Below are 19,097 nucleotides of genomic sequence, written 5' to 3' on the forward strand. Positions count from 1 at the left end.
ACCAAACATATTTTAATTATAAACATAATCAAGCCATATATCATCTGATGATTACATTATCTGAGAAATTAACATAGAAATGATACCCTACTTGATGGTGTGATTCTAGTCCACTGTCTATGTCAGTGCATTACCAAAACCTGGAGCAGATAAACTGTCTGCAATCTGTAACTATTTTGGGAGAAAATAAACAGTATGTTCATTGCTACAGCAAAATTTGAGAGGCTGAGATGAAACCCTACAGATATTCAATAAATTTATCTTACCATAAAAGGAACTGCATCAAAATATATGGCAAGGAACCAGTTCAGGGTAACAGTTGACAACTCAATGTCAATGTTCTCCAGATGACGATACAACTGTGGTAGTCTATGAGCCAGTAGATCTTTAAGTACCTGCTGGTCTGACTGAGCACCAATTAAATTCTGGTCAAAGTAATGGTTGGTAAAGAATTTCTCGGCTACAGCTACCAAAGTCCTGGAACACAACACATAAAGTCATTAGGTCACATGTGTAACAGAACAGAATGATATTGTCAATTCAGAATTCATTTATTCTGACATTTTTATTTCGCATTAAAAGCAATGAAAATTGAAAGAATAGAAACTCATATTTTTTAAAAATTAAACAGAACTTTTGGGTTTTTCTCAAAATCAGAAAATTAAAATGGTACTTTTTCACTAATATCACAGAATCACAAAAATATCTGACCTTACAGTACTTATCAATTTACATCAATACCTTTTTTAGCTGAATTGGTTGAGTACAATAGACTCTAGTTACAATATATGGTTGTTTCAGATGTACAGAATACATACACAAAATAAGGACTACGAAACTCTGTTCAAAATTAATGAACTAAATTTCCTTACAATTTACTGATTGGACTCTTATATTGTAACATTTTGATTTGTTGGCTTTCAACAAAGTATATTAAAAAAAAATATATTGTTATAAATTCAAAGTAGTGTTAAGAATATAAAACTGCTTATTACCAGAATGCATCCTGGGCATCCATAAACAATAGAGCCATTCCTACAATGAAATTCATTCCCTGACAGTAACCAATGGTTGGATTGTGACATACATAAGCCAACAAGACATCCTGTAAATCCATTATCTGAAACAATGAAATGTGCAGAAATATGATAACTATCCAAAGCTTCTATACCTCTGCTATACCCAATAAGAAACACACCTGGCCAGAGCACCACAAAACTTCTGAAGTTTGAGAGTATTCTTACCTTCCATGGTAACTCCAATCAAGTTTTATCGACATCACAAGCAGTTAAGAATTTTCTCAGACTACAATTTTTTTAAAAGTTTTGTGACACTTGAGCCAAAAAGAACATTGGGGAATATTTATTTAAAATAAGAAGTGCTCATATCTTATAAAACATTTTAAAAAATGGATAACAAATCTTATTACCCAATAGAATGAAACAGAAAAAAATTAAGAAGTGGTTACTGTGTCTGTGAAGCTATCTATTTCAGAATTATATTTTATTCTGTCAGTGATCTCTTCATCTTGTAACATGTTCTTTTGAATTCACAAAATGTGTCCTGTCGAAAATAAAAAAAAAAATTTGGAATAACCAAATGACACATCAAATCTCACCCCTTTAGATCCAGGAGCTGAGAACTTAATGTTACTAGGCATAGTTCTCATCAAATCCAGGGATATCTGCTTCCTGTACCTTGAAGCCAGCTGAAAAGACACTGTCAAAGTTTAAATCAAGTCTTTATGGTGATGCACATGAAGTGATATCAGGAAGCTAATATCATCTAAGTCAGAAACAGCAAAATATTAATATTATTTGGAAAGAAATTTTGAGAAATGTATTCAAAATGTGGATTGCTGAATGTAATATGTAACAGCTTATCTTATTTTACAAACACACCAAAGGTCAATATTTAGGTTTCTCATATTATACTATTCAAACTGTAGAAGGATTTACTTTCACAGCTGTGCAGATTCTGTAACGTGTGTATGTTTACTGTATTAACTTTTGCAGTTTTAAAGTGAGAAAAAAAATTGACCAAGTGTTTTAAAAGTGTTATAAAAACTATTTCGCAAGTATTATTTTTTTCTTATCCATCATATGCAAAAATAGTGAAAGTTAATACATTTACACTATACCTTATTCTACTGTGATGCTTTGGTTGTTGAATGCTTTATTCAGCAATATTTTTTTCTTACTCATACCACTGTATAAATTTCAATTTACTTAAGTAGCACTCCAGATAAGAATCATGCAAAATGTGATTCATGGTTGGAAAGCCTAAATATTTTTATTTTTGATATTTTGTTTAAAATGTTATAGTAAGCAGAAATTAACATGCGACTTGTGAACATATAACCCTTGTTCTTAACGAGATAAAAATCATATAGAATGTACAGTAGAATTCAAAACTAAGGAAGATAACTCTGTAAATGAAACTAAAATACATTAGATGTGGAACATCCCATAAGAGAAGACTGATTAGAATGAATAATTATACATTTCATCATATAGACCTATAAAGCAACCTATTGACAAAAATAAAAAAGGAAATAACTCTGTAAATGACACTAAAATACAACAGAAACTGTTGGATTTTCAATGTGAATTATTTCTTAAGAGCAGACAGATTGGAATGAATAATTATACATTTCATCATATAGATCTATAAAGCAACTTAATAACAAAAATAAAAATGTGAAGCCTTTTTTTTGGGGTGTTTCACATTTTACAGAATTTGCATGATTCTTACAAAGACTACTACTTAATTAGAAAACAAACAATCATCACAAATCAACTTACAGGAGAATCAGGTAAATGACTACAGAGGTTCCTGAAATAATGAGGACCTTTCTCCTCCATTATATCCTTCACCTTGGAGTGGACCAGCTGTCGCCATACTTGTTTTCGAAATCTATCTGGTACTCCACCTCTACACAGGGGCTTCAGTTCCTTTGGCTGGTAAGGAAAAATAAAATCTTCACAACAATCTTAAAAATGACAACCTTGAAATGGTCAAATCCTATAACAGAATGTTTCAAATCTACACCAAACTTTCATCAGCATTGGCTGTAGGTCTTGTGGATTATCAAACAGAATTATTATGGAAGTAGGAAAATAGAATGGAAAGTATTGAAAAAAAACTTTTGATTGGTTACAATCTTTAATTAATAGAAATGTATCTACAAGACAAGGCTTGGATGCTTCCACTGCCATAAAATTCAAACAACTGTTTAAAAAGTGCATGTGCAAACAAATGGAAGATCCAAAGAATAATTTCTAACTTTAAGATATATGACACCTAATATTTTTGGTTTACAAATTTTTGGTTTACAAATTTTTGCTAAAGTAGGGGGCATAAAAAAATTAAGAAGTAAATATGGAAAACTGTAAAAAAGCAAAATTTCATCTTAAACAGAAGTACTATTAATTAATTAAAGTATTTCTCTTAAATCTATATTTATGTATCATTTTATTTTTGTCTTCATACAGGCACCTCTTACAACTCTTCCAGTATAAAATACTAAAATACTTTTTTGGCCAAAAGCAGACCATATCAACCATTGTTTATACCATCAACCTACATGACTAGCTACAGACTTCCCATGCTGCCTCATAAAGTGTGTCCATCGTTTCTGATGTTCTTCATATGCCCCTGCCTGTGACAAATAATGCAATGCTAACTCCTGACAGAGGTAATGGAGTAACAGGCTCTGATCCTCAAACTTGTGACGAAATCCATAACTGTCTACATGGACCTCCTGGTTAGCCAGACTGGAAAGGAAATAAAAAAATATACATGTATTAAGGCATAACTTAACTCACTGTAAAGATAGGGTTTTATCATAACTAGAAAAACTGTGTGCAAAGCTCACTAAAGGATACTCCCTGCTCCATACCCAAAGTAACCATATGGACAAAATATAAACGAAGTCCTCAAACAGGAAGTTAGCTTCAGTCTAATATCATACTCATATGAAGCTTTTGCCCAAATATTAAGTGAATGTTACAAGTAGTTGCAGAGAAAACTGTAATGAAAGAGTTACGAACAGACAAACAGATGGACAGACATCGTGATCACTATATACCTCCAGCAATGCAGTGGTGTAACTATTATTTTAACATTTTAACATTACAAACAAAAGTCACAATAAAATCATGTGGCCAATGACCAATGGCAGATACTATGCATTTCAATAGGGGATCATCTGACCAAACAACTGTACTAAGTTTGACATTCTACTATGTTGTGCTACCACTAGACCACTAATGGGACACTTACCAAGTATGAGTACTGTGTAACAACAAAGAAAATGATTGATAAATGAAACACATTCACGGTGTTGAGGCAAGATCTACACAAATTCAATTTTTTTTTAATTATTCTTAGATGTTCACAGAAACTGATCATCAGAATAAAGAAAAATTTGGCCAAATTAGCAAAACACAGCTGATTTCTTGTGCCTCATATTTGAATGCAGAAAGTATAGGTAGCATGAATCAACAGATTCTTCTTGTGTTATGACAACTCTTGCCAACATACTTAATTTACTGTAACTTGGTAACCTACATCAATTTGTGAAAAAAAAACAGAAAATATTTTACTTTCATATAATTCTTAGGACTTAAGACATTGAGTAGAAATGCTATCTTTTAAACTTCAACCTGACATGCTAATGATGTAATAACTAAGAACACTTTGTTTTTGAAATTAGTCCTCATTTTACACACAAATATGCAATAAAGTCTTCAGAACTGCTCAGTAAATCAAATCTCTTTTGAGATACTACCATACCTTTCATATGTAGGCAGTGATGGGTTAATTCTTCTGGCTTCATCCAGTAATCTCTGTATCCTTAATTTGTGCTGATAAAAGAAACAAGGAAAAAGGTCATGATTTTTGGTTTCTATCTATTTTTACTGTCAAATATTAAAGCTGTCTGTGAAATTATCAATTAGGGGTTTCATTAATTTTTCAGGCAGGAGGTACTTTACAGAAAGTAGGAGGTACCAAATAAATTCGACAAGGGGTCTGGGGGCCGCTTAAGGCACCCAGTTGGTCCAGGGCAATGCCTTGATGGGGTCCCCGGGGGGAGCCCCCCGGAAACTCCTGGATATTAGCCTTTTTGAGATTTAAATTTTGACTTGAAAATATGGGATTAAGTCTGCAATATTTGTTTCAGTTTTGTTTAAAATGTAAGAATTTGAAATCAAGATATATGATGAAACTGATTTAGTCTCAAAACCCTGAAATCCAGGAGCTCCCCATGATTCCCACCAGATTCATTTCTAGACTAATGCTGATAAACTTTGTTGACTGTTCAATACTATGCCATTTTATATGAAATTTTGATAAATGTCATATTTTGTTCTTAGACTTTTATTTACTGGCTACAAAATTTGAACACTAACACATGCAAATAAAAGCATAGGAACAAAACTAAACATTTATTAAATGAAATTCTGTTACATGTGGTGGTTCCTAGTGCTGATTAAATAATTTTCATAATAAAACTTCGTTGTTGTTTATTGCCTAATTATTACAGTGACATGTAGAGCAATAGTATGTGAAATGTTGGTCTAAAAATCATAGTCTGAGAAGAAATTCTTTGCTTCTGAAAAAGAACAAGGCTGGCAGTTTTAGTCTGGTTGACTTTTAGACAGACAGAATTTTTTAAATATTACAATGCATTTATTTTCTATTATTATCTACAGCAGTATTGAATCTTGGATCCAATATTTTTTTTTATATTCTTGTGACCAAAGGCCCGATATGTTCTTTTCAAACTTAAGGTTGCCAGAATATTTTTAACAAACTTCCCCCTCCCCGCCCAATCAAATGGTCATCCCTTAAATTATATTCTGTAAATGTTTGTTCCACATGCTGACTCATTGTCAATACTAAAAATTCCTGCTGTCGTCTGCACAAATCACAACAAATATCGGGGAAAATGATGGGTATGGGGCAATTCCAAATATGAAGGCATTTTTTACACGTTTTCATAGAATCTTCACCTGTGTTTAGCTTTCTGTTCAGCACAAAATAATCGGTGATTGCTTTCACATTGTTAAGTCACCACAGGTTTTCTACAAATGGACACTACATTAAATTGTCGTAGATTAAAGCACTTTACCAATTAAATTTAGATGCGGACCTCGAAGACTGATTGATTGATTGTTGGGGTTTAACACCCGAGCAGCATTATTTCAGCTATATTCAGGTGATGAACATGATATGGGTGATAAAATGAACATGAAATGAAAAAAGGGATGGGACACAAGGATAATAGGGTCGACAAATTTTGATTGCCACAAGATAAAAGGGAGGGATGGGTAGGGTCAGCAATTTAGCCTCCTGTGGCGGAGCGCAAAAGTTCCTACTCCTATCGAATACCACAGCAGGGTTCTTTAATGTGTGAGGAATGTGGCATCTTTCCCAACACGGTGCACCACTATGGTTTGCGGTCAGGTTTTCCGTATTATAGCCTGACAACCCCAGCATGTAACAGGCCAGGGGTAGCCCATTCCACCACCTCGGCCCACATCCCTCTGTGGGCAGAGCGCCTAGACCCCGCTAGGTTTCTGAGCACTATTTAGTTGCCTTTTATCACAAGCTTAGCAGTGCTGCAGGCCTATTCTTTTGACACCCGGTCCTGCACGGGGCCGGACCTCAAAAAAGACACCAATATAAACAATAATAAGCACTAAAGATCACGATTTTGGAGACATAGCTTACAGACAGAACGATCTTAGATATCTATTTACTAAATTTTTCCTCATGATTTTTTTTTGGTTTTGTTTTATTCTGCCGGGTACCGGCTGTTCATGAAAGCACTGATCAATACTTTCATACATAAATGTGGCCTATGAAAAAACGTGCACATGATCTTATCGTTAGCAGAAATACAATAAAAGGTATGATACTGACATTTCAGAAATTATTGCATGCATTATTATTGCATCAATAATGTACAAAGTTCCAAGATCTGAGTTTTCATTAATGCATATTTTTAAAAGTCAGTCACATTTTCACAATAAAAAATATTGCAACAATTCCTGTAAACACAGTATTTTTTTTCAATAGTATTACAAATATCTTGGAAAATGGTATGCTATTAAGTAGTACTCCGGCTAAGAATCATGCAAAAGGTGATTCATGCGTGAAAAGCCTACATATTTTTATTTTTGATATTTAGTTTGAAATGCCATAGTAAACAGAAATTAACAGTCGGTTTTTCATATACCCCATGCTCTTAGGAGATAAAAATTATATAGAATGCACTGTAGATTTCAAAATTAAGGTAGATAACTCTGTAAATGACACTCAAATACTGTAGAATCTATTAGAATTTCAATGTTGATTATCTCCTACGAGCAGGCAGATTCGAATAAATATTTACACATACCATAATATACACCCATAAATCAACTTAATATCAAAAATAAAAATATGTAGCCTTTTTTTAGGTATATCACATTTCATAGATTTTGCATGATTCTTACAGACTAATTAAAATCATTTGAGGGAACATGTAAACAATTATGAATAGTAGCAACAGACGTATATTGATCGATTGATTGTGGTTGAACTTCCTATGACAGATATTTCATAAACTTCTGACCAATAGAAAAGACCCTGCTCTGTACTAGTCAATCGTGCTGAGCCAGATTTTCATTGTGCTAGTCACAAAAGCAACAGCCTGCAGGTAGAGATGTCATCCCATTCAGACACATTATTCTGACTCCAATCAGACCAGTAGAAACTTCACCTTCCATATGCAACATGCCTAGCAGAGAAGTAGTGACTACCAGTTTTGAAGTCTTTGGTATGACTTGGCTGAGGATCAAACCCACAACCATTCACACACGAGGCAAGCACAATATCGAAATACCACATAGGGGTCAAGAGACACGTAGGTCAATCTCAATACTTCATGTTTATATAGTTACAACCATAAAATACTAAGAATAAGAGACCATTTCTGTACAAAAAAGAGTCAAAACATAAGCCATGACAGATGGTCATCTTAATCTGACCCAAAACTCTTGGACATATAAGAAGGGAGGTAATACATACCCTGTCTCCTCCAAACAGTACGAGTTCAGCATCCTCAACACTATCCCCTGTAGGAAACCGAATGCTGGACTGTATCAGTAATACATAATCCAATTTCCATTTCTCTATCTCAGCTTCCAATGTCCTTATCTTTCTACAAGAATAATCAAAAGCTTATGACCCACAATTCAAAACAAGAACAATTTTAGATTTCTCTTTATTAATTAAGTCATAACTCACATTTGATATCAAATTAAGAAATAATATACATGTACCACTAAAAGCAATCAAAGTTAATGATCCCTTATCCTGGTTTAAGATAATTTTGTACCAGAAGATATCAAGATAAAGGGGAAAATGAATTTGGAATTCTATTATTGACAGTCATCATCCATTTTTTCCTAAGATATTTAAAAAAAAAAATAAAGATGGTTGGAAAAAAATTACTAGTATAAATCAGTATTACAATTATAAAACTGTTTTATTTTTCTCACTAAAGAGACAAAGATGTTCCCATTTTTAGTCATAATTATCATAAAATTAGTTTTTAAAGTGAGAAAAAGAACCAAAGAAAGCTACAAAAGACCAGGAAATCTCAGACACCCTCTGACAAGATTTCAATGTTCTAATTAGAAATCATACCCTTGACTGTTTAAGATTTCTCTGCCCTGCACTCTCAGCAGTGTTAGATTCTTAATATCTCAAATACCAAGTTCATCAAAGTGCCATGCACCAATTTTGAAGCACATTCATTTTCCATAATATGAGCCATTAATGCTTACATTACCAGGTCACATATTTCTATACATACTCTTCTTGTTGATAGAAGCTTGTTCTGTCTGTTTCTCTAAGTTTCGCTAACTTTCTGACTTCTTCGTTAAGGAATTTATTCTGGTTCTGTAGAACCCTCAGTCTTTCCTGTATATCTTTGTCATTCTTTGACCCAGATTTACTATAAAATGGAGAAATAAATACATTAAATCACGTTAATTGAGACGGCCAACAAAAAATCTCTGTACCCACAATTCTAACAAACTTTCCATAATTTTGATTGTAATGCAATACATGCACTGGTATATCTGTTTATAATAATCTTGAACTTCATGATTCTGAACATTTTATATTTGGAGTTTTCTTATCAAACTCACAAGCTGTATTTTGTATTTGCAATGAATATCCAAACAAATTACTGAGACTACATAAAACAAAACAAAACTATTTCCTAAATAAAATGATATACAGTATCAAAAATAATACCATGTACAGTCTTATGTAGCATTTCTTCTTCTCACTAAAGAAAAATGTACCTTGAGCTATTCGACTTGATAAGTTCTCCTGATGACGACGTGTCCAGTCGTCCTTCCAAAAATCTGATGGCATCCTCTCTCTGAACCAATAGTTCTTGGTAACTGGACTGTCTGTTCATAACCTTGGCCAGCTCACATTTTGTGGATCTGTAATTATTAAGTAAAAATGTTAACATAGCGTCAAATGATCAAAGGATAAGGCTCAATAAGCTATTTATAAAAGTTCCATAACTAGGAAGGGCAAATACAGTGATTGCCTTACCAGGTTCTTTCCATATATTAATAAAGACAGGTTTCTACAGGCAGTAATGGAATAGTGTTAGTTTTCTGTTGATTGAATCACCATTACCTGATGAAATGTAGTACAGTAGACAATTAACAAGGATATTAAAATTGTCTATCATTTCATAATGCATATTAACCTACATTTGATAGAATGTTAAAATTATCTTGTCAAATGAAGACCAACCTTATTCCCCGATGTTAACTACATTACATGCTGTTAACATTACAAGTAAAGGTAGAATCCCATTCCAGGTGATGTTTTAGCAGAATATTTGACTTTCTTTTTAAAAACAACACCCCATTTACTTAAAAAAACTGAATTCTTAACAAATGACTCGTATGTTTTTCTTTTGTTTTTTTTTCTTTCAGAAGGCATGATGCTGAATTATTATAGGAATAAAACTCTTCCATAGCAGTAAATACATCCTAACACATTTATCTTGTTAAATGTCAAGCAAGATAGTCTGGCTTTATTAAATGAATCATTATGGCATATTAAAAACGAGAAATATATATTTTATGAAAATACATGGAAATCTGAATGAAGTAACTATGAATATATTTTATGTTCTGAATTTGTCTGACTTAAAACATTACTAGTTCAAATTTTAAAAAGTGCAAAACAAAAAAAAATATATAAATATAAGACCATATATAGTCAAAATAAAAATTATTTTGAAAAAAAAAAAAAAAATGTTACAAATTTTTCAACTTTTTTAAACAGCTATGAAATCCTACTATTCTCAATACTTATCTTTTTTTCTGCATTACCAAAAGTCATTACATGCTTGACATTCACACTGCTCCAGAAATATATTATCCCGAGCCTTATTTAGGTCAGTATTTGAATCTTACAAAGTTAACAATAATTTTTACTTGAAAAACTGTATCAACTCAAAAACAAAATAATAAAAATAAAGGTCACAAGTTGAAATCAACGTCCAGGTGTCATCATCTTATCGTACCTGATTGAATCTACGAAAGTCGACAGCATTTCATCAAAACAAACCCCAGTCTACCATATACCTCTCCAAATGTTGCGACATGTATTGTGCTTATAGATTATAATAATCAATACCATTTCTGCACAACAATGTATAATAAACAGGACATTGTTGAAGGGCATTTTCAGGTGTCTATGATTCATCATATATGTATACAATATTACACTTTTTTTATAATTTTGTTTTATCATGATACCATCTTGTCTGCTTTATTTGACAAAAAAGTACTGTTGATTGCCACATATGTGACATACTTAGTAAGCTTGGAGCAATTTTTGGTAAGCAGGTTAATCATATATAGAGATGAAATTCATGTTCAGGTGGATTTCATTCTTCAGAAGTTCTTCAGGTCTCACTTACCACTTCTGGGTCTAATGGCCACCCCTCTATGCAGTACCAAAAACACCACAAACTTAGTTTTTTGCATTGCAAGTGCATAAAATGTGTGTAAGACAAAATAAAGCTGAAAAGTTGTACTTTAGAATCATATTGCTAATTTAGTACAAATGTGTATGAATATTGTTTAAGTATGTTGAGTAAACTGTTGCTGTCAGTGAGCAGAAAAGATAAAAATGTGAATTTTCAGTATTATTTATTCAAGTAAATTTTGTGAATAACTTCTATAATCATCATAGCATTAGCATAATAATTTTGAAAGTCTTATTTACCAAGCTTTGCAATGGTATACAACTATAGGATGTAATTTGTCAAAGGAATTTTGAAAAATACTTTTTATGAATTAAGATCTAAGATAAGAATATAATATAGCAGTGGCCAGAGCCTTTAGATTTGTAAAGCCTGTTAGCATCTGCAATTATCTAATACACCGCCACAGGAAAATAGTTCCACTGGCATACCCCATTAAGGTCCAAATGCAAACACTCTGGCCCCCTTTAAAGTGATTTCTAACATATCAAGTTTAATTCCATGTTATTTACACCAATAAACAACTTTTACTCTGAACTATATATATATATGCTTATTAATTAAGTTGGAATTAACAACGTGGGATCCAAACGGAAATAGTTGACAAATGACCATCACCTGCTGTTCATTTTTATGCATTTACCCGAATAAGCTACACGTTTATTTTGATATTTAAATTGTTAGTCGCAAAAACCTATGAGATAATAAATAGCAATCCATCGTAGAGAGGAAAATATAAAGAGGGATGCTGAGTACCACTCATAAGAGCTGTCTTAACATTACATGCACTGGAGGATCCACATATTTACAAAAGAAAAGGACAGTGATTCCAATAAAGAAAGGGGTTCCAATCTCTTTTTGCTCATTTTTGGCAAACTTCTACAAAAACTTATAAACAAAAGAGTGACCCAACCCCCAAATTTATCATGACATTCAGTCGCTGTTTCGAACATTTCAGAATGGCAGCATTTATAAAAATGGGGCTTTTATTTGCATTACACCATTATGCAGACAGTGTACCTTCTATCATTTATGGCAGAAGACATTGTTACTCCATATCTCTCTGAATGAAAAAAAAAACAAACAAAAACAGAAACAAAAAATTTTAAAAAATTAACCTGAACTGGTGCAATGCTACAATGTCACATGAATTTTTGTGTAGTAATTTAAAGAAACTTTAATGCCATTTGTAATCAAAAGAGTTCTATGCTAACAATCCACAACAACAAATTTGTGTTAATATTTGTTTTAAGTCAATCCTGGTTCTTTCCTTTTATCTAATCCCTACTTATGCAATTTGAAGATTATTTGAAAAATAAAAACAGTTGATATGAATTGATTCAGTACATGAATACTTTGATTTAACATGTACAGTAAAGGAAATGTTGGAAGTGGTAAGTGAGACCTGATTTACACTGATGTCAACTAGGATTGAAAACATTGAAGTGGAAGCAAACAGAACCAAAATTTTTAATGACTACAAAGAACTTTTCACAGTATTTTTGATATATTTTAATATTCAGAGATTTATATCCAAAGTACTTTAATTGATTTTGTATGCATGAATCCCAAATTCTTTTGTTTCTCAAGCATAAAAAATTCCAGTAAATTTGAGGCAAAAAGCAAACGTGAAACTGGTCTACTGAAAAAAAAAAAAAAAAACAAACCAAAAATACAAAAAATAATCCCAAAGCCACAACGGTAGCTTCCTGATAAAAGCCGTTAAGTAACATACCAACATTTTATACTAGTACATAAAAACAAGATCAATTGATTTGTCACAACCTTCAGGCTGGCTGTCTTTCTTTGAGTAAACCTGGTTATTTTGTATAATCTAAAGTCATTAGTGTCCATCAGTATACATTATCCCAAATAAAATTAAATTTTGAATAAGAATCAGTGTTCTAGGATTCCTTTTTCCCATTACCCGGAGCAAACGAAATTGGGTCAGGGAAAGTTGGGTACTTAGTTATACTTTCCCGTGGCAAGTTGAAAACTTCATATGCTGGAAGGATTTGTTTTGTTAGGTAAGCAGTCATTGATGGTGGGAATGTTGATTTTATATAAATTTTTCCCAAGGGAAACCTCAATTTCTGAAAAATCCTAGAGTCACCACCACAAAACCTTTTATTAAAACTGAAATTATGGTTCATCCATTATGTCCAAACTTTAATTTTACAAAGTTTTTGATTCAAATTAGTTTGACTCTTACATGAGTTCTTTCTCCAGATCTTGCAATCTTCCAGCAAGTTCCCCTGAGCTGGCCTCTCCTCTGTCTATAGCTGAATCACTGGACAAGGAACTGCTGAAACAGATAAAATAATTTCCAGAACATTATTTGATACTGTATGTTAAAGAGTGATAGTATTCAGATATAATGAAAGAAAGAAACAATTACATGTATCAATTAACCAGTGTATTAAAGAAAAAAATTGCTACAGTTCTCCTATCTCTAATGTTAGATTCTTGAATTATTGTGTCCAGATCTGGTTTTTATCAATTGTGTCATTTTATGACAGTGTACAAAAGTTGTTACAACTGTTCAGTACTGGCAATAGCTCCAATTTTCAGATTTTCTGTGATGAGAGCTAAAAATTTAAACCTCTCATTAAGAAGAAGCACCCTGAGAGTCATTGAAAGTAGATTTTCTGTAGAAGTCATCGATGCCAACAATACAATCAAGTTTCAAAACATTGGAACATGTAGTTTCAAAGGATTTAAACTTTGAAAATTGGCCACTCAGAGGGACCTGGAGGCAACCTTAATCAATCATCTTGAACCAAAAGTGGACTGACTTAAAAAGGCCATCTATAGATCAGGGCCAAGTGCGAAATAAAGTATGTGAAGCAATTCAGTGAAGCATGCATTAATTAATTATCGAAAAACAGACATTAAAATCAGAAACTGATGAACTGAGAAAAGCTGTATAGGACTAGCTAGCTAATAACCAGGAAGTAGTGCTTTGAATAAAACTAGGGCTAATGGAGAAGGGACCCTTTCAAGTGATTTCTAGTTTTTTTTCCTTTATAACCCACCAGTCTATTCCAAAATAAGTGGGGTATGTTCCCTTGGATCCACCTTCAGATAATTCAAAAATACACACAAGTAATAAAAAATCTAAGACTTTCCCAAAAATTAATAACTTACATCAACTTTCTTACTTCCGTTTGTAGCACAAATAATTTATAATAATCCAACACTAGATTCATTTCACTGAAAACTTTAAAAACAAAAACAAAAGCAGCATTTGTTACCTATTATCATCAATGACAACCATACTGGCTATAATCCTGAATCAAGTCAAATCAAAAATTGTAAATGAAAGACTATCCATCTCCATTTATCAAAGTCAAAGCTTAACTCATTCCAGTTTCCTAACATAAGCATATGTTTATACATGTCTTGGAGTAATCTATATCCAAGATTGTCAACTTATGTTATATCCTACCCATTAATACCAAAACGAGGCAGTTCAATAATTATTCCACATTTGAACCACATTTTAAGTAACAGTCATTTTAGTCCATTTATAATTGGTTTACATTTATATGTAAGTTATTCCTTAATCAGTAGTTTTAATCTTTGACCATGTTTTTAGCACAAGCATGGAAATTGACATTTTGGGAAAAAAATGTTAATCAGTATCGACCAAGCGTCATTTTTGAATTAAACAATGAAACATGTGACATGTGTTTCTATATCACATTCCTCAGAAACTGTTATGGACAGGTTGCTGATCAAAAACCACTTATCCTGAGGTTTATTATGTCAGATAATCAGACACCTACATCAATATGAGTCAAAACATTTTAAGATTTTCTATGACCATTTTGTTAAGAGTTTAGTAGAATGATTCAACATTTAACAAAACAAGGATCCAATCAATGACTTCCTGTAAACAAAGGCATCATTTTGTCCTGTTTATACTAAGTTCCTAGATTTAGTTAATTTCAATTAAAATTAACTGATATATTCTCCTCTCCACCTGCCTTTTAAAATATTCCCGTCTCGATTTAAACTTTTTTTTTTAATTTACGATATTCCAATTTTTACATGTCCACATCTAGTGTGGTACATGTTTTAGAATGTTTATTACACTTCCTTGTAACAAAAACTTCGTGCTGATTTCAAACTTAAAAACCCTTGAAACTGGTCTAAATACAGAGAAAAGAGGATGATTCACAACCATAAAATATATGGATAATATCAAGTATATATAGAAGAAGATCTCTCTGTGTAAAATATATGGTTTAAAATGACTATTCCATCTGCATCTTGTAATTCTAGACAAGTCACAGGACAAAAAATAAAATAAAAAAATAAAATCCTCCCACTGTCCCACTTGCCTCCTGGATGAAAATCTAACTATTGAATTCAGTTAGCCTAACACTGATGAAAAGGACCGCACCAATTAATGCAAGGATCATCTTAATGTAATAGCTTGCTAGGTGTGAGGCTAGCAGCTACAACATACAAAAAAAAAATGTCAGGTTTTTTAATAAGATATTCCCCATATTCAAAGACAAAGGGCATCCTAACTCACTACAATCCATCCATTTGAAATTAATATATAAAGAATGAAAAGAACAAACATGAATTACTCAAGTTGTCATTCTAGGTTCCAGGATATACCATCCTTTGTTAGGGCAATGAAACAGGAGGTTGATACCAGAGAGCAACCAAAATCGCTTACAACATATGCCCTGTCTATATAATGCCACATGTCCTATTTGAAATAAATCTGTCCAGCAGCAGCTCAGATTTTTAAAAATAAAATTTTCTATATCATTCTATAACCAAGCATTTTAATGAAGGTTATAAATGAATTTGGACTGAACATTTCATTTCCTTTTCTGGATATATTGGACTCTATATCCTAGTTTTTGTTTTCATACATTGTGGTTCTGAAAGCAGGCACCGACAAATTGTCAGTCAGCCGCCTTATAATCCATAGTCACTCGACACGAGGACATCACACCAATCCAGTAACCACCAGCCATTACTCAGGTTCCTCAGGGTACCATTCACAACATAAAGTGACCAAATATGTAAGAAATAATTAATCAAATTTCTCCATAAATAGGAGGTGCACAATTTCAATAAGTATATAATCACTGTGCAAAGCTTGCATAATAATCAATGCTAACCGATCATTTCATCTTTTAATGTGAGCTTTCCATTCTGATACAAGCAAAACCATGCATAGAACACATGAGTATGATATCAAAGAGGTGCATTTTGATCTTATATGAAGTTAGAACTATGAAGCCAAGACAGTAAACACGGCACTGATCAGCAGCAGCTTAATGTGGAATAGTAAAACATAATTATGGTGGAGTGATTTGATGGGTATATTCAGCTTAATGTGCCAATTCTTTAGGTGGTTTGTTATTATGGGTTCTTCTGTTTAATAGTGGTTCCAAAAACTACTGTTGGGATTCCATCCAGTGAATGGTGACATAACCACAGAATTGTATGTTGGTTTCCGAGTTGTCGATATCTTCCAAAGTACTGAACCATACATGTTCTACTGAGTTTGATGGAAGCAGTGGTAATACTGCTGCCTAACAAATGACAAGATGTACGATGCCTGGAGTTCGTGTTTCTGTGACTTTCTCCTAATTCATTAGAAAAATGGAAATAACAACCCTTTATGTTGATGAAAACTTGAGTTGCTTCATTTCTGATGGCAATTCCGAAATCCAGGAACAACAGGCTAAAAACCACTAATTCCACTTCCCATAGGCTTCTATGCTAATTTCACAATATTCAATGGCTTCTCTGGACTTTACCTTAACTTTAACCTGCAGATGACTATATATCAGCATGATTCTACATATGTCAGCTCACAATCCTCAGAATGGCATGTGGGGTTAGCAGACTTGCAGTGCAGTACTGGTCACTGGAAGTGAAGGGTCTATAAATAGCATGGGAAATCCCAGTGTTTTCACAAGATAGGGGTATATTTAAAAATCATTATGGAGATTAGGCTTCACATCACAAGAAGCAAAATGCACCTATAAAATGTACAGAAATGTTTTTCCTTTCAGAAACTGTTTCAATTTTTTAAATAAGATTAGAACTTTTTTCACAGCACTATGAGGAACAGGGGTAATTTTTGCGTAGGACTATTTTTGCGTACGTTCCGAATGCTCATTGGTTGAATTGGTGGTCTGTAACCTAAAGAGTCACTTTTTGTCTTAGAAAAAATAAAGAACTATACAGGTATCTTCCTACACACATACTGAATGCATTTGCAAAGTTTCAGTGAAATGTGACAAGCACTTTTTTAAATATTTGATTTTTAAATATAGGGTAACCAAGTTGTGCGAGCAAAAAAGTGACAATATTCTACCATACTTAAATGCATTAAATATTTGCAAAGAACTTTTTCTGACTTTTCAAATAAAAAATATCAATCACAACTTGTTTTTTAACAATATTAATGAAGAAATAGTTTTAAAAGTAATCATTTTCTGAGAAATTGGTCTATTTCTAAAAATTTATTTCTGACATGCCTCCCCCTTTTTCTTGATCACATGTCAAAAATCCTAAATCTTTAAATTTTCACAAAAGGTGATATATTTGGCTTTAAATTTGTAAATACAGTGTTTTCACATTAAAACATGACCAGTAAAGGGCACCTAAAGCAAAAAAAGTGCTCAATAATGGATTTTCCATGTTGCCATAGGGGAATGCTTATATGGCCTTAACCGCAATAATGAAAGTGAGTTTTTCCTCATTTCTAACCTAATTTTTGCTCAAATCTACACAAAACTTGATTTCAAGTGCTTATTACTACCATATTTAGGTAAATATAGCCCTCAAAGTTTAATATTTGATATTTTTACTAAATTTTCTACACTTTTTACAAGATAGGACATAAAAATCAGCCAAAAAGACCAATTTTCCATAATTTGGACCTATAACTTAAAAAAATGCATATTTTGAAGGATTTTTTGTAGTGTATTCCTCTCATGGCAAAGTTAACAAGATCTTCAAGTAGTTTAAAGCTATTTCAAGAAACTTTTCATTTTGCCATGGCTTCAACTTAAGGCTAAAAACCACTAATTCCACTTCCCATAGGCTTCTATGCTAATTTCACAATATTCAATGGCTTCTCTGGACTTTACCTTAACTTTAACCTGCAGATGACTATATATCAGCATGATTCTACATATGTCAGCTCACAATCCTCAGAATGGCATGTGGGGTTAGCAGACTTGCAGTGCAGTACTGGTCACCGGAAGTGAAGGGTCTATAAATAGCATGGGAAATCCCAGTGTTTTCACAAGATAGGGGTATATTTAAAAATCATTATGGAGATTAGGCTTCACATCACAAGAAGCAAAATGCACCTATAAAATGTACAGAAATGTTTTTCCTTTCAGAAACTGTTTCAATTTTTTAAATAAGATGAGAACTTTTTTCACAGCACTATGAGGAACAGGGGTAATTTTTTTTCCGTAGGACTATTTTTGCGTACGTTCCGAATGCTCATTGGTTGAATTGGTGGTCTGTAACCAACATGGTGGGTTAAAGATGATTGTGTCTCTAGCAGATATCTACAAGTAGTGAATGTAATTGTGCACATCTGTTGGTCTTTGCTGGGTACAAGACTGTGTACAAGAGGGAACATATAGACATACCAGCAACTTCTGTATGGAATGTGAAAATCTTGTAGAATTATAAAGCAGGACAGTTGTAGAATGTACTGTCACATTATGCAGTATAAGTTACAGCTAAATGGGTGAGATTATTCTCAGTACTGAAGATAAGCAAGCAACCATAAACATCATCATCTGCGAGTAGGAAGGGTTATCCAGCCGTAGTTACTGCCCATTCATCATTTACAACAGTGTTGGCAGTTCAATGCTTAGCATTTCTGTCAGTCTAAGCTTGCCAGCTTGCCATAGTCAGCATATTCTAATATTATATTATAAGGGTACTGTTTTCATTTTTTTTTCAAAACAATTTAAGAAAAACTGTTCATATCTTCAATCATCTAAAATAATTG

The 19,097-nt window shown here is 32.8% G+C and overlaps 1 protein-coding gene across 14 annotated transcripts in view; it reads right to left on the minus strand.

Moving 5' to 3' along the window:
* Positions 1-19,097, minus strand: part of LOC148611652 (uncharacterized) — an 81,850-nt gene that overhangs the window by 20,404 nt on the left and 42,349 nt on the right. For 9 of the 14 annotated variants that reach the window (XM_088592413.1, XM_088592412.1, XM_088592406.1 and 6 more), the window contains 10 exons: positions 13,293-13,385; positions 9,366-9,512; positions 8,870-9,010; positions 8,080-8,212; positions 4,798-4,868; positions 3,587-3,776; positions 2,805-2,960; positions 1,619-1,708; positions 996-1,120; positions 267-477 (listed from right to left, as the gene is read on the minus strand). In XM_088592413.1, the coding sequence (XP_088448539.1) occupies positions 267-477; positions 996-1,120; positions 1,619-1,708; positions 2,805-2,960; positions 3,587-3,776; positions 4,798-4,868; positions 8,080-8,212; positions 8,870-9,010; positions 9,366-9,512; positions 13,293-13,385 (1,357 nt within the window). Of the gene's footprint in view, positions 1-266; positions 478-995; positions 1,121-1,618; positions 1,709-2,804; positions 2,961-3,586; positions 3,777-4,797; positions 4,869-8,079; positions 8,213-8,869; positions 9,011-9,365; positions 9,513-13,292; positions 13,386-14,227; positions 14,305-14,334; positions 14,491-19,097 lie in introns of those variants that run through there. The other 5 variants (XM_088592411.1, XM_088592418.1, XM_088592420.1 and 2 more) reach the window with 4 other exon arrangements.

The sequence above is a fragment of the Perna viridis genome, chromosome 7, assembly GCF_037379345.1.
Source record: "Perna viridis isolate PV_CMFRI_1.1 ecotype Kerala chromosome 7, ASM3737934v1, whole genome shotgun sequence".
Taxonomy (NCBI): Eukaryota; Metazoa; Mollusca; class Bivalvia; order Mytilida; family Mytilidae; genus Perna; species Perna viridis.